This window comes from Leucoraja erinacea, chromosome 11 (genome assembly GCF_028641065.1).
Source record: "Leucoraja erinacea ecotype New England chromosome 11, Leri_hhj_1, whole genome shotgun sequence".
NCBI classification, from domain to species: domain Eukaryota; kingdom Metazoa; phylum Chordata; class Chondrichthyes; order Rajiformes; family Rajidae; genus Leucoraja; species Leucoraja erinaceus.
The window spans coordinates 41,871,648-41,888,374 of record NC_073387.1 but is presented as its reverse complement, the minus strand read 5'-3'; the positions used below and the strand labels follow the sequence as shown (position 1 = coordinate 41,888,374).

The 16,727-nt window shown below is 43.7% G+C and overlaps 1 protein-coding gene across 1 annotated transcript in view; it reads left to right on the top strand.

The window, feature by feature from the left end:
- Nucleotides 1-16,727, top strand: part of ecscr (endothelial cell surface expressed chemotaxis and apoptosis regulator) — a 33,228-nt gene that overhangs the window by 7,093 nt on the left and 9,408 nt on the right. Inside the window, exons 2-3 of the mRNA XM_055643085.1 lie at nt 14,747-14,869; nt 15,582-15,686. Of these exons, the coding sequence (XP_055499060.1) occupies nt 14,747-14,869; nt 15,582-15,686 (228 nt within the window). The remainder of the gene's footprint in view (nt 1-14,746; nt 14,870-15,581; nt 15,687-16,727) is intronic.

Sequence of the window (16,727 nt, the reverse complement as noted above, 5' to 3'; positions counted from 1 at the left end):
TCATAGCCAGTAAATCCAAGGGTGAGTATTTGCACCCAGTAATCGCATGATTTTCATGTGAATAATCTCAAGTAGGACAAAAACTACTTTACTCTGAGAGATCAGTCCTGTTGAATTATTTGCTCTTTGCAACTCAGCATCAGAATTGAACAAAATGACGCAGGTACACTTTATGCTCCTCTGCTCTATAATTATGGCTATGTAATGTGGCTTTCTATTTACTTTGATTGCTACTTCAGTTATGAAATGTGAAGTACTCAACTGAGTTCTCCAGGGATTTGTATTGAGATTGTAATTCCCAATGTGTATCAGAAATTCAAAGGAAATTGATTAAAACTGACACAGGGCTGGGAGGGGTAAGACTGATCAGCATATTGAACTGGGAGGGGAAGTTTAATTTATGGTTACAGCTCTAAACAATGAAATATTGGGGGAAAAATGTGAATGTACATAAAAGAAAGATATAAATATTTAATACCGATCACAGCAAATGACAGCACATATTAAAAAAATGGGAAATACACACAGCATAATTGTTGATGGGTAATCCGAGTAAAATCAAATGTGCGTTATAAATGCTGCGGTAGATTTCCCATGGACCCAGTAATCAAAGGAGCCACATATCCATGACTGGTTTTGACTAATTATCTGTTGCATGCTTTGCAACTTCTAGGTTTTCACCCCCTGTTAAAATTCATATTTTATAACCTTGTATTCTTGCATTGTCTTGCATGAACAATCCTTGGAGGTTGACAGATGTGGGTATGAAAGAGGGATTGGTGGAAAAGTAGTGGATGTGTTGATATTTTGAGGGAGACAATATCATTTATGACATTAAAGTCTTTGAGTCTGAAGAAGGGTGCCGAAACATCACCTATCCATATTCTCTAACTCTAGCACTTTGTGCCCTCATTGATATAATTGTTTAACTGGCATTGTCACTGGTCACTTTCTCATCCTCGGTATTGTTTAGCATGACGATCGCTGGTAGATAATAATAATAATAATAATACTACATTTTATTTAATGGGCGCCTTTCAGACATCTCAAGGACACCTTACATAGTAATCGGAATAAAAACATATAATCGGAATAAAACAAGTAATAAAGACATCACAGAGACGCAAATTAAAAACAGAATTCAATCCAAAAACAGAAAATCAAAAACACAGTGTGAAGAGAGAGCAGCGGCAGCCAAAGCGCACCAGCGTCCACTCTCCCTCCACGGCAGCCATCTTGGACACAGACCTACAGGACTACAATTAGACAAAAAAAAAATCATCCCCCCACAGTGGATAGCAATGTGGGGGAAGGCACAATGTCAAGTCCCCACCCCATGTTCACCCCAAAGTCAGGCCTATTGAGGCCACCGCAGTTGCCTCTACGGAGGCCAGATGTCCCTGGCCGTTCTCACCGGGTGGTCTTGCCCCTGCGTCGGGAGAGTCCTTTCGGCGGCTGGGCCACCTGGAACGGCCACTTCCTGGTTGGAGACCGCGGTTGCCGAAGCCGACAAGGCCGCGCCGGTTTTGAGCTCCCAGGCTCCCGATGAAAAAGTCGGCGCCGCCTCTCCGCACTGCCGCCTCTCCGCACGCCGCATCTCCACTCTGCAGACCCGCAGCCCGGAGATGTTGCTCTCGGCGGTCCAGCTCGCCAGAGCTCCAGTGCGTCGCTCCAGCGCAGTGACCCAGGCAAGGCATCGCCCGCTCCACTCCGCTCCGCTCCAGCGCTCCAACGCTGTGCCGCCACCGAGGCCGAGTTGCTGGGTGGTCCCCGCCAGGAAACGGCACTCCAAGCTGGTAGGTCACGAGGACGGGTCGACGGGCAGCTGCCACACCGACCAGATAGGGACCTAGAAAAAAAGTTACACCTACCCCCCACATTAAAAAGACCATATCCCCTACAAACAAAAAACAGGACTCACTAAAAACTATAAAAAAAAAACGAATTTAAAACGGATGGCTGCTGGCTAGCAGCCGTTCACCAAGATGGCTCCTCCTAGATGGTTTTAGAAGCTTATCTCCAAGGACCCCCATGTAATTGCTAACCAAAGGTACAGTGTAGCCCAAAGTCACCAAAGCAACAGGCTGACTCTTCAGGAGTGCTGCCCAATTCCTCTTGTGTCCAACATATGAAACATAGAATGCTTCCGCTTTGCACTAACATGGTTTTCAAAGATGCCCATCTCTCCATGCCTCACCCTCACTTTGGAAAATCAGACCACCTCCTCCTTTCATATAGACAGTGATTAAAAGGAGCAGGTCCAGCAGTGTGGACTGCACAGAGCTAGTCAAGGGAGGCAGAGGAATGATTCTGTGACTGCTTGGAGTCAGCAAACTGAGCGATATTCAAGGACTCGGCGACCTGAATGAATACGCTGTGGTTGCCATTGACATAATTTGTAATGTTCTAACATTCGTAATGATGAAGTTCTTTGAGAGATTAGTTATGGCGCACGTCAACTCCTACCTCAGCAAGGACCTAGATCCACTACAATTTGCTTACTGCCACAGTAAATCAATGGGGGAAATGATCTTTCTGGCTCTCGACCCTGCACTGGACCACTGGACAATAAGAACAAGAACAGTTCATCGACCACAGCTCATCGTTCAACACCATCATCCCCTCCAAACTTGTTCACAAATTCAGGGAACTGGGTCTCTGTTCATCCATAGAATATAGAACCATTGTGGTTGTTAGTGTTGTACCAAGAGAGTTTCTGAATCAAGACTATTCCATATACTGTTAACAATTACGTTCAGCAAGGGGCTGCTTAAATATTATTTCAACTCACCTTTATTTTTTTTGCTCTGTGTTTAACCATCCAAAGGCAAGCTGAGTTACTTTGCAGCCCAGATTGTTCTTCAATTAAAGTGACCAGGTGGGTCCATCTTCTTTCAAGGTATGAATTGTCATTGGTGCAGAGGGTTCTTTCGAATGATCTTAGTTCTACTGGGCATCTTCACCCCTTTTCACTCAGGCTAATCTATATGGAACAGAATTCTGATTTACATGGTATTAGATATTGGACTCTGGCCTCAGATGGAACACACAAAACAGTTACTAAGGACCAGCTTCACCCCGGACACTCCCTCTTTTCCTCTTTCCCATCAGGCAAGAGTTTGAAAACACATACCTTCAGATTCAGAGACAGTTTTTCCCAGCTGTTATCACACAATTGAGCCATCCCCTTACGAGCTAGAGTGCAGTCTGATCTCTCATCCACCTCATTGAAAACCCTTGAACTATCTTTAATCAGACTTTTTTGGATCTTATCTTGCACTAAATGTTGTACCCTTTATCCTTTATCTGCAGATTGTCGATGATTTGATTGTAATCATGTATTGGCTTCTTTGACTGGATAACACACAACAAAAAGCTTTTCATTGTACCTTGGTACATGTGACAACAATAAACAAAACTAACTCCCAAGCAAATGGGAGATAATATTGTATATTCTACTCTGATACTATTCTTAGTGTTAAGGGTTAAGTGTTTAGCGTTAAGGAGTAGTTTGTTGATTGTAGGACTACATTAGGACTACTTGAGTTATTGTGTTGGTTAATTTCTTTGTTTGAAAAAAAACCAGTCAATGCTAAAGATCAAATTGCATGTTAACATCTCTCAGCTGGTCTGCTCCACTTATTGGAGCTCATATCATCCATACGTGAAGGGTGTATGCAAGGGAAGTAAGATCAAAACATTTAAAAGGCATTTATACAGGTTAGGATAGGAAAGGTTGAGAGGCATATTGGCCAAATGAGACTAGCTCAGGTCGGCACCTTTGTCAACATGAACAAATTGGGCTGAAGGGTCTGTAATGTATAACTCTGTAACTCTAAGACTGGAATGCTGATTCTCCAGTCTCTGCTGGGAGTTATGGACCAGTGAATGAAAGGCATTAATCATGAAACTTTTCACTCAGAGCCATTCAAACAGATTAACAGCACTAAACAAATATAATTTATGCAATTGTGTGTGTTGTGTTGCCATGTGTTGAACTTGCATTCATACCTCAGGGAAGCACATAATGAAGAAAAATACCGATTATTGTATAGCAGGGAACATTGAATCCTCTGGGTATTTGGCTTTTGTATTTAAAATGTGCAAATATTGATTCCTGCACTAGATAAGAAGTAGTTAGATGGAAAAATGCTAATTATAGTGGTGACAATTCAAATAGGGCAGAAAACAATCCTTAATATATTGGTATGCATACTCAGATTGCACCACTGTTGTAAAACATTCAGAGCAGTGTTGCTTCACCAGAGAACAACATTTCATTCCCCTCGCTAACAATGGTGTATGATTTCCAGACAGATATCTAGGAAAATCGCATCTTCGTTTACTGTGATACCTGTATTTTGGCATTTGTGAAGCGAAAAGATGTTATGTATGTGCAATATGTGCTATTATATACTTACTGTGCAGTAAGATAGATGGTTCAGCATTTCAAGTTTAAATAACTCAATCCTAAAATGCCTATGGCAGTCACTAGGATTATTTACTTTAAAAGGGACAGGAGAAATGGAATGCAAGTAATGTTTCAATATGTTCCAGCAGCATAGACCAGCAATGCAATTTGGGGAGGGGGCTGTCAGAAGTGGGGGTGTTGGGACAGGATTGTTTCACTGCCAGGTGGGACCAGGTGGATGCTCTTGTATACAACACTAATGTGCCAATTAGTCTCTTTCCACGGTGTAAATGGGGTGGCACTGTGTCACAGCGGTAGAGTCACTGCCTCACAGCACCAGGTACCTGGGTTTGATCCTGACCTCGACAGCTGTGTTGAGTTTGTACATTTTCCTTGTGACCGCGTGGGTTTTCTCCAAGTGCCCATTTTCTCTTACATTCCAAAGACGTGCCGGGTTGTAGGTTAATAGACTTCTGTAAATTACCCCAGTGTGTAGGATACGAAAGTGGGATAATACAGAACTAGTGTGAATGTGCGTTCAATAGTCAGCATGGATTGGGCCGAAGGGCCTGTTTCCAAACTGTATCTCAACTTAGAAGGATGAGGGGAGACCTCATTCAAACTTATCGAATAATGAAAGATCTGGATAATGAATGTGGAGAGGATGTTTCCACTAATGGGATAATCCAGGACCAGAGGCCATAGCCTCATAATAAAAGGATGTGCTTTTAGAAAAGAGACGAGGAGGCATTTCTTTAGTCAGAGGGTGGTGAATCTCTGGAATTCATTGCCCGTCCGAGTAATTTTAAGATGGAGATTAACAAATTCTTGATTGTCAGGGGTTATGGAGTGAAGGCAGAAGAATGGGGTTAAGAGGGAAAGATAGATCAACCATGATTGAATGGGGAAGTAAACTTGATGGGCCGAAAGGTCTAATTCTGCTCCTAGAACTTATGAACATAATCTAAACTAAACTTTCTTACAATTCTGTGTTAGGCCAATAGTGGGAACATTCTCCCACAGAATATAGACTATCCATATTAAAAAGAAGCCCAACAGAAATGCAAGCCTGATTAAAGAAATGATTTAGATGTATATAGATCCTGCTTATTTGGCTGCGTATATGGATGCCTATTTCCTTCGCTCCATAGATGCTGCCGCACCCGCTGAGTTTCTCCAGCTTTTTTGTGTAACCTGCTTATCAACCCGTTAAGCTTGCACTCTCGCTCAATGGCCACATACCACCATCTTCACCCAACAAAGCCAACCACTGTAGATAGACACAAAAAGCTGGAGTAACAGCAGGTAAGGCAGCATCTCTGGATAGTGGGAATGGTTGACATTTCGGGTCAAAACATTTCTACACAAACCCATCCACCACATGCTTTCACTCTGGTACAAAACCATTCAATTTCTTGAGGTGTTGTGGAGAGAAATGCACAATGGGCCCATTTTGGAGGAGATGTTAATCCCAATGTTTCTAATGCAAACAGCAAGTCAGCTTCACATTGCTAGTTAATTACAATGTTTGCTACATTTGCCAGAGCTAATCGGGCGTCCAAGTGGCTGGACAAATCAGCAGATGCCGAAAAAACCTTCAGAAAATTCATGTTCAAATTGTTCAGGCGATCAAGGAAATCTAGGCGATGATAATTGCAGTACTTAATGAATCCGTCTAATTCCTTTGGGTAGATGTGTCTCCAGTCGTAGCAGGCAGCCAGTACTATCGCAACATTTTTACTCATCCACTTGCATTGGCAACGTCAACATTTCTAAGCATTAAACTAATTGCGTGCTTCCATGGTTTATACTAATGCCTCCTAAATCTTCTCCACTTATCCAAAACAATTAAACTACCCACTGTGTTTGTTTCCTATTTTTAATTCACAAACCGTGTGATCCTCATCCTCAAATACCAAATTCTGCTTCTTATTAAATTAATTTGTGGAATTAGCTTTCACCAGCTTTCTCAGGTGGCGTTCTGAAACTTTTCATATCAATTATTATTTCCAAAGACAAAATGTTCTGCCCAAAATCCTTTTTGATAAGTAAATATTAATCAAGTATCACACAATAATTCTGCAAATGGTTTCCATTGACTTGATAACTTTACAGCTCTCAGCGTTGAAGTCTAAGGTTGTGAGGGTTACGTTTAGTGGCCTGGGGAAAAGAGTCATGTGATTTTTGATGGGATGTTAATCCCATTGTTTCTAATGCAAACAGCAAGTCAGCTTCACATTGCTAGTTAATTACAATGTTTGCTACATGTTGCCAGAGCTAATCGGGCGTCCAAGTGGCTGGACAAATCAGCAGATGCCGAATATTGTGTGTAACCTTCACCATATAAACCCAGCCTACAGCTTTTACAATAGAGATGTATAAGACCATAGGACATTAGGAGCAGAATTAGACCATTCCATACATCAAGTCTACTCCACCATTCAATCATGGATGATCTATCTTTCCCTCTCAATCTTGTTCTCCTGCCTTCTCCCCGTAACCTTTGACACCCTTAATAATCAAGAATTTATTAATCTAATCTTGCTTTACAAATTCCCAATGTCTGAATGACAATAAGGGATTCAATTTAATTAATTCAATTCACAATAGTGTTGGCGCAGCTAGTCACATGGGGTGCGATATGTTTGACAATATGCTACCTCGTGTGTGTGTCAATTTGTAGACTAACATACTGGTATATAGACCCAAAACAATATGACTTAATCCATGGCCAGGTAGTATGCCTAACGTTAGTAGTGATGCCTCCTGGCTTCGACCGCCATCTATGGCAATGAATAGTAAGATTAAACGAGAACTTACCAGTTTGAAGTTTGATCTTTATTTTATGAGGAGTAACGTTGAGGGAATACGTGAAGAACCCCGCCAGGACGCATGCGTGTCATTCTTCAAAGCAGCGGTGTGAAATCACAGATAACTGTAATGACTAAACATAGTAAGATTAGAGAAGAGATACCAGTTCAAGATATGATCAAGGGTGGGAGCGGAGGGCACGTATTCCCTCAACGTTACTCCTCATAAAATAAAGATCAAACTTCAAACTGGTAAGTTCTCGTTTAATCTTACTATTTTACTTCGGAGTCACGTGAGTGACTACGTGAAGATTTTAAAGCTCTGTGATTTCATGCCGTGGAACGGGTCCATGCATCACATCTGCATTGATTTTTGGGGAGAATAAAGTTAACATCATTAGACATCAATACGATATTGAAACCCAATAGTAAAAATATTAACACAGCCAATTATTGCCCTTTGCTCTCCGCACCGGCAAAGTGACCAGTTTCGAGGCCAGCGCAGAGGCTGCGGACGGGGACCAGCGATACCGGGGTAAAAAAAGCGTTCCCCCAAGCCATTTTTGGGGGGGTAAATTATATACAGAACTTAAAGTTGTTTCTGCAAATGTTCCAGGTTCAATGACTGGTTTGTTATAAAGTCGTTGGAAAGTTTCCTCCATTGACCATCCTGCTGTCTTGAGGATTAGTCCATTGGTACTTCCAACTTCATAGCTGCCAATGTAGCTGTAGCCCTGGTGGAGTGAGATTTGAAATGCTAGTGTAAACTCCAGCCTATTTAGGACTTGTTTTAGCCATCTAGAGATGGTCTGGACTGTCACTGTTTGAATGGCTGTTAGTAGCTGATTAAAGTGACATTTCTTCCCTCTGATGATCTTAGTATACTTCAGGTATGATAGTAAGTGTGTTATAATACAGAGATGACCATCTGTAGGGTAGGCCCTGAATTCTGTTTGTTTAGGCCTGCTGAGCCCTGTCTGTTCTTTATGACTATTACATTGATGTGAAAATTAAATTCCAGATGAATTAATCATGTTGTCCAACCTTATTTTCTGTAGTGACTGAACCCTTTGTGCCGTGACCAGGACCATCAGCATGACTGTTTTTATAGTCAGTTTCCGTAGGGACAGAGCTGTAGCTGGAGACCAGTTTCTTAACATGGTCAGTACAATACTTACATCCCATATTTGGGAATACCTGGTTCTTGAGGATTAATTTTAAAATGCCCCTCATGAGTTTGGTTACCAGGGTGTGTCCCAACAGCATGCGGTTCTGTACCTTCGACAGGTATGTTGACAGAGCACTTCTGGTGCAGTAGATGGCACTATGACTGAGCCTCTCATCGTAATGGAGGCTTGCCAGGAATTCCAGAACAGACGGGATGTTCATTGATCTGTGGGTGATGTTTATAGTTGTGGCAGTACTTCCCGTACCTAGATGATACCAAGTACTGATGTTTGGGTGGACTGTCTGTGACCCGCTGAAATAATTCCGCATTCGGTCCGTCAGTCCCAGGTGTAGAAGAGGTGCTTTCAACTCTAAAATAAATAGGTTAATATATAATAGTGAAATGGGTAACTCCCCTAGTGCAGGAAGAACCAGTAAGTTAGTTCTATGATGGATGGTGATGTATGGTTCTGACCCATGTTGATATCACCCGGACCCATGGTTGCGTAGGGCAATCAGGTATTATCAAAATTCGAGACGTGGAGTCTATTGTTTCTTCCTAAATACCCGACTAATGAGGCAAAAGGAGGGATGCATAAATGATCCCCCAATCAGCGAAGATACATCTGAACCACTGCCCCAGGTTCTGGCTCCCAAGAACATAATTTGATAACTGGTAAGAGCATGGATGTGAATAGGTCGTTATCTGGTGTTCCATACCATGCTGTTCCAGCAATACATATTTTATCCAACATCCATACAGTGTTTTTAGACTAGCGTGACATGATGTCTGCCACTAAATTCAGTTTCCCTGGTAGTTGGTAGCTGGTAACCAAATCTCTATCTGGATACGCTATTAATCCAGATTAATAGAGACAGTAACTCTAAGACTTTAGCCTCCATCACAGTGAGGAGGTGTTTGGTGAACTCACTGTGGTGGATGCCCATTTTGTGTATATTGTGTGTTGTTATATTACATGTATGGCTGCAGGCAACAATATTTCGTTCAGACCGAAAGATCTGGAAGATAATGTAATGAATAATTCTAAGGTATACCCCTATACATCTGAAATTTAAGTGACGATAGAAATAATTCTATGCATACAGATAGATCTGTTATCTCCCACCAACCTCGAAAGGTGTCAAACCACCTTCCTCCATGGTTACTATAAGTAGGTTTGTTACTATTTCGGCATCCTCCGTGGTCGTTGAGGTGCCGGTGTCTGTGATGAGGGTTAGCGCATTTCCCAGGAAGTAGATTTTAAGACGTTCCTTAATGTGCCCCAGTTCCCTCTATGTGAAGTTCTTTCCCTGTTAAGATAAGATGCCTCCAAATTTTAATATTGGAGGTTGGGAGGTTCCAGGTTAGCATATAAGGCCAGTGCATCCTGGTGATCTAGTGTCATGTCTTTTGTGTATAGTGCGGCTGATCCTGTCCCGCTGTTAGGACTAGAACTTTCTTTCATTTCAATTCCCTGCCCTACCATGTTTAGGTTGATACTGGGAACATTCAGGTTTTGCAGTTCCCTGATGGTAAGTGTCTTCCAATAGGTTTTCTGCACCCTATGTGTACTAGAGGTATGTTCTGCTCCCCTGTTCAAGTGCAGCCCAAAATTGACCCCCTATACTCCCCTCTGATGAGGGAGAACACTGTGCAGCGCTACAAGAGGTACTGCTGTAGGACTTACTAGCTGCCCCTCTGTGACTAGTCTCCATCTCATGGAGTTGCCACTTACCTGCTCCAACAGCCACTCCAGCTGGCCCCGATGCTCTCGGGCACCCAACCGGCTCCAATGCACATACATGGTCACTGGCCATCGCGGCTGCTCCTGAAGCCGTTCCTCCTGAGGCTGCTCCTGCTCCAGTTCCTGCAGCCACTCCAAGGATTGACTCTCGGTGTTCCCCTTTGATGAGTGAGAAACACTGTGCAGCCCTACAAGAGGTACTGCTGTGGGGCTTACTATCTGCCCACTGTGGCTAGCCTCCATCTCCTGCCACTTTGGGGTATTTCCTCCAGCAGCCGTTCCAACTGGCTCTTATGCTCTCGGGCATAGGCCACTCCCGGCTGCTGTTGCCCCATCCTGCAGCCGCTCCAACCGGCTCCCGTGCTCTCGGGCACTGGCTGCTCGCAGCTGCTTAGTTTCTGCTGCAGCCGCTCCAACCGACCCCCATGCACACGGGCACTGGTCGCTCGCGGCTGCTTTGTTTCTCCTGCAGCCGCTACAACCGACCCCCATGCACACGGGCACTGGCCGCTCACGGCTGGTTGGTACCTCCTGCAGCCGCTCCATCCGATCCCCATGCACACAGGCACTGGCCGCTCGCGGCTATTCAGAGTTGGACTCCTTGGAGTCGATGACTCTGTGTATGCTTACCTCTCTCGACCCGCCGGGGCCGGCGCGGGTGCGAAGTCGGGAACGAAGTCGGGCACAGCTGTTCCCATTACGGGAGATCAGCGTGCCGTTTGCTGCTCCTGCCGGCTGCCCGCAACTCCGCGGTTCTCCCCCGCCAGCTTTCCCGCAGCCTTCATGGATCCGGTCCATGTCTCCACCTAAAAGGTAAGTGGAAGGAACGCAGAGTCTCTTACCTGCTGTTCTCGACTTTCAAATTCTGGAATGCAGAATCTTCTTCCCTGCTGTTCCCGGCTTTCAAATTTTTCCGCTAGGGGAACGTCGTTCCCCCTGCTGTGACTCGTTGCAATGCGTGTAGCGATATGACATGCATGCGTCCTGGCGGGGTCCTTCACGTAGTCACTCACGTGACTCCGAAGTAAAATTCCACTGATTCCCCATAATCCTGCTGAAGAAATTCCTCATCGTCTCCATTCGATAGGTATGTCATTTTATTCTGAGGCTGTGCCCTCTGGTTATAGACTCTCCTACCACTGGGAACATCCTCTCCACATCCACTCCATCAAGGCCCTTCATTATCATTGCTTCGTCAAGGGTGGCACAGTGGTGCAGCGGTAGAATTGCTGCCTTGAAGCGCCAGAAACCTGGTTCTATCCTGGCTATGGGTGCTGTCTCTACGGAATCTGTATGTTCTGCCTGTGACCGCATGGGATTTCTCCTGGTGCTCTGGATACCTCCCACATTCCAAAGACATGAAGGTTTGTGGGTTAAATGGCTTCTGTAAATTGCCCCTAGTGTGCAGGATGTGAAACAGGGATAACAAAGAACTAGTGTATGGGTGATCGTTGGTCAGCATGGACTCAGTGGGCTGAAGGGCCTGTTTCCATGCTGTATTTCTTAACTCTAAACTAAAATCTAGTAACATTTGTTGTGGAACTCGTAACAAAATAGAAAAATATATAATAATTGCACAACAACGAGGGCGGCACGGTGGCGCAACGGTAGAGTTGCTGCCTTACAGCGCTTGCAGTTTCAGAGACCCGGGTTCGATCCCGACTACAAGTGCTGTCTGTGCGGAGTTTATACGTTCTCCACGTGACTGCGTGGACTTTCTCCGAGATCTTCGGTTTCCTATTGTGCGTAGGATAGTGCTAATTGTGATTTGGACATGACCCTCCTAACTTCCAGTATGGTCCCTGGTGGACTCTTCGGGTGTAATGACCACAAGGTACAAGGTAATGTGCAGGGATCGCTGGTCGGTGCGGACACGTTGGGGCGAAGGGCCCGTTTCCGCGCTGTGTCTCTAAACTAAACTAAATTAAAAATGAGAGACTTCAGGCTCCAATGGAAGGTGGTGTGGAAGATAAATTTATATAATCCAGAGAAACAGGAGATTCTCCAGACCTTCTCCATGCAACTTGACAGCCAAGGTATTCTGTGCTAGGAGTTAAACCATAGATGCCAAGCACAAAATAACCTCTGACATGTAGAGAAGGTCAGAAAATGTATCCTCAAATGCCATGTATCAATGATTCAATGATGATTCAATGGATATTTATTGTCACACGTGCAATTAAACATTACATAGTGAAAATCATTTTGCATATAATGCTGGCGCCACCATGTTTGGCACCATTTCATCAATTTCAAAGTCCAGATTCCCACAATTTAATTCTACTGGAGCGGCTCCTGATCCCATCAGTCGCCCATGACCGGTTCGGCTCGAGAACTGTCCTCTCTCTCTCTCTTCTGCTCGTCGGTCATCTTTGTGTCCCGCTGGGAAACCTCCTGCAGCCGATCTGAAGGAGTTGGAGGCATAACCCCTGTTCACCTTCCTACCGACTCTTGCTCCAAGCGAGTTTGGCTACTTGGCGAAGCCTCTCTGTTGGATTCGACTGATAGACAATGTCCCCAGGCACTTTCGGCCGTCCGACAGGGCCTACAGCAGTTCAGTGTCAAATGAGCTCCAGGCATGTTCGGCCATCCGCGGGACCTTCCGGGTGGCATTGTGGCCGTGGTGTCTTGTTTAAAGGCCTCGGGCTGAATTCCTAGTTTTGCAGCCGCGGCTCGGTGGGAAGGCCTCAGCAATGGCATCATCAACTTTGTACTCTGATCAACAGACACATGTTGCATTAATACCTATCAAACCTAGTGCAATGGTGAGGTTGCTGCCTTATGCCCCTGTCCCACTTAGGAAACCTGAACGGAAACCTCTGGTGACCTTGCGCCCCACCCAAGGTTTCCATGAGGTTCCCGGAGGTTTTGGTCACTCTCCCTAATGGTTGAACATAGTTTGCATGTGTTCGAGGCTTCTTCTATGTTCCTGCGATTATTTCAACAAAATCAAAACCGGCCTTGACTAAAATAGGTTGCCGTTTGGTCGAAGCCAGTGGAGTGGGGTCGCTATTTACTTACAGGCAGTCGAAGGCAATCTCCTTCACTGACCGGCCATTTTGATTGGCTCATTGGAGTTTTCAGCAAAGATCCTATAGGATCTTTGGTTTTCAGGACTAAGAAGATCTGCAGGAAGATAGAATGCCCGCAAACTTTATTAAACTTCTTAAAAATCTATCCTTCTCCCCCCCCTCCTTCTCTCCCCCCCTTCTCTCTCCCCTTCTCTCTCCCCCCTCTCCCTCTCTCTCCCCCTTCTCTCTCTCCCCCTTCTCTCTCTCTCTCCCCCCTCTCTCTCTCTCTCCCCTCTCTCTCTTCTCTCTCTCCCCCTTCTCTCTCTCCCCCTTCTCTCTCTTCCCTCTCTCTCTCTCCCCCCCTTCTCTCTCTCTCTCTCTCTCTCTCTCCCCTCTTCTCTCTCTCCTCCTCCCTCCTCTCTTCTCTATCTCCTCCTCCCCCTCTCTCTCTCCCCTTCTCTCTCTCCCCCTTCTCTGTCCTTCCCACTCCTTCTTTCCCCTTCTCTTCCTCTCTAAAGGACTTACTGTGCTCTGTGGCAGCCGTTTACATTCCTCTTCATTGCACAGATAGTGCTCTTCCGCTGTCCCTGGCCCCCACCTTCGCAAAGTGTTTGTGTGTGTGTGTGTGTGTGTGTGTGTGTGTGCGGTCGGTAGCAAAGATCCTGTAGGATCTTTGATCAGTAGATGCAGCTCATACTTCTGTCGAGGCTTTCCAGGCAAATGACCAAAACCTCTGGCGACTCATGGAAACCTTGGGTGGGGCGCAAGGTCACCAGAGGTTTCCGTTCAGGTTTCCTAAGTGGGACAGGGGCATTACAGCGCCATGAGCACCATTGATTAAATTAATTAAAGATAACTTGCAATTCATTACCTGTTTCACATACTAGCACTGCTGAATTTACAACTTCTGCACACCATGCAGATCCAACAATCCAGGCAGGCAATTGTTACATCGTACAGTTTGTATAAGGTGGGCAAACAGCGTGAGACTAATATTGCCATTCTCCATTTAAGAAACTGTCTTTAGATAAAGATTTTGTACAGTGATTATTTCCAGCTCTGATTGTCAGCAGGTCAATCTTAATAACCATGGCATGATAAGAAATTGCAACAGCTTTGTGGCAAAAGTACAAGTTCAAACACAAATTTTATTCCAACACCCCCTTTAATTGTACTTGCAATCAAATTTATCTTCACTCATTGCAATCTTATAAGTAGTAAAAACATCACTACGCAATTCCACTTTTGTTATTATTTTGACGGCCTGGGTACACAAAGGTTATTTTATACCCTTGACTTCAATCCATAATATACAGGTATGTGAACCATTTGTACAGAATAGCCACTTCAAATAAAATATGTAATCAGTACCTTTTTGCTCCCATCTCCATCCTTATTTTGCTGTTCATTTATCCTACTATTCCTTCTTACCAACTTGTTCAACTTGCCTCCAAATGTTGAATAATGTTTCAGTGTGCAAGTAGCCAAAAACCTTCATTGGCTGTTGGACCTGCCTCTACAGTTCTGATAGCAGGGAGCATTAAAACTGTTGAATGTAGTAGTCTGCCATTGGTAAATAGTAACCAAAACCACTCTCTGTAGGTTGTTTGCCAGGAGCCACAAACAATGAGACTACAACTGTTGCACCAAACCATTCAGTTTCATCAGTAACAAGTGGCACGCCAATTTCAGGAGATGTGACGACCATACAAACTACAACTGAAGGTAAAAGTACTTTTACATTGCTATGTTCTCCACAATAATTAAGTAACACATTTGGAGGGATATGAGCCAAATGCAGGCATGTGTGACTAGTGTAGCAGGGACATACATGTTGGCCGATGTTGGCAAGTTGGGCCGAAGGGCCTGTTTCCACACTGTATCACACTATGCCGTATGACTCTAATTTGAAATGAATCAAAATCATTTTAGTTACATTAGTCAGACTTTCGGGCAGAATTTGAATGCTCACATTGCAAGCATTTCTAATGTATTTACATTTATGAATTGTATCAATCCTGATTGACTACATATGGCCAAAGCAAATTGTCCAGCTGAGGCAGCTTTGCAAAATATAATTTCCATTCTGTGAAGAAGGTGCAGTGATTTCATCAAAATTATATTAATGCTAAAATATATAGCAAAAGTCAGTAATCGTGAGAATAACATTAAAAGGTATACACAGTATAAAGAATAAAAATACATCTAACTAAAATATCCAACCATCATTAAAGATAAAAACCACCATAATGCAAAATCTTGGCCCTTTATTCAACCACACAAGTATGCTTTAGGTATATCTAATACTAGAATATTTGAGGGAGTATGTAGAATTAGAGAAAAAGAGATACAGAAGTTTCAAAACGCATACATCCAGATTCAAGGACAGTTTGTTCCCAGTAAATAGTTCTAACTCATGAATATTTTTCATTTATAGTGTCAAACAGTTCATCAGCGACAAATACGTCCACTATTACAACATCTGCAGGAAGTGAAAACTTCACATCTGAAGTAACAATCTCTGACAGGACTGAAACAACAGGTAATGCTGTCACTGTATTTAATATTACCATGTTTTTGTGCAGAGGAATCAGAGATTTTAACTTGTGCATGCCCATGTGCACATACATCTGTGTGCAAGTATGTGCATGAGAAGTAATATCTTAATAAAGTGAATCTGATGGGGTTATAATAAGGATAGCAGTTTCATAAAATTGCCCTGATCATTTTTAGTAGGCAAGGGATCTCAAGGGATTATATTTGGGTGCAAACATTCAGTTTGAAAGACAAGGGATAGAAAATGGGCAAGAATGAAATCTTGAGAAAAGACATAAGTGACATTTCAGCCACAGAATAAAAAGCTACCAGATAACCTCTGGATAAGTACGGCAGAGTGGAGGTGAATGGTAAATCCCAGGGTAGATCCCAATTTTACACCACATTGACCTCAAAAGTCTTTGACCAGTCAGAACTGCATTCATCATCCTATCTCTGCAACTTATGATAGCTCTCCAGAGAAGCTCCCCTCTGAGACTGAGGGTAGCATTGTCATTCTCCACTTCTCTGTCATTGGGATATGCGCCATAGTTGGAGAAAAAGATAAATATATGCTGCAGGAAAAAATGGATGACATTGCAAAACAGTAAGTAGATGGAAGTGAAATTGAGGACAGAGGGGAAGAGGGAATGAGCAGACAGGAAAGGGAGAACATTGAAGGTAGCAATGTTGAAGTCTGAGTATTAATGAAACGATAGTCACAAAAGATTAGAACATTTTTCACAGAGAAGAAAGGGCTAAAAGAGAGAATAGATCATTATGAAAGGAAGATTGATAGTTAACAGTGAAAATGGACAGAAACAATGTGCAGGAGGAACTCAATAGGTCAAGCAGCATCTGTGGGGGGAATGGACAGATGACGTCTTGGGTCAGTACCATTCTTCAGACTAATGAAAAGAGAAAAGTGAGGTGTGGAGAATAAGGAGAAATAAATGGTGGAAAAGGAGAGGGGCTGGAGAGAGAAGTTGAAACTGATACTTTTGATACTCCTACTCTGTGATGATACTTTTTAGTTGCATTATTATTA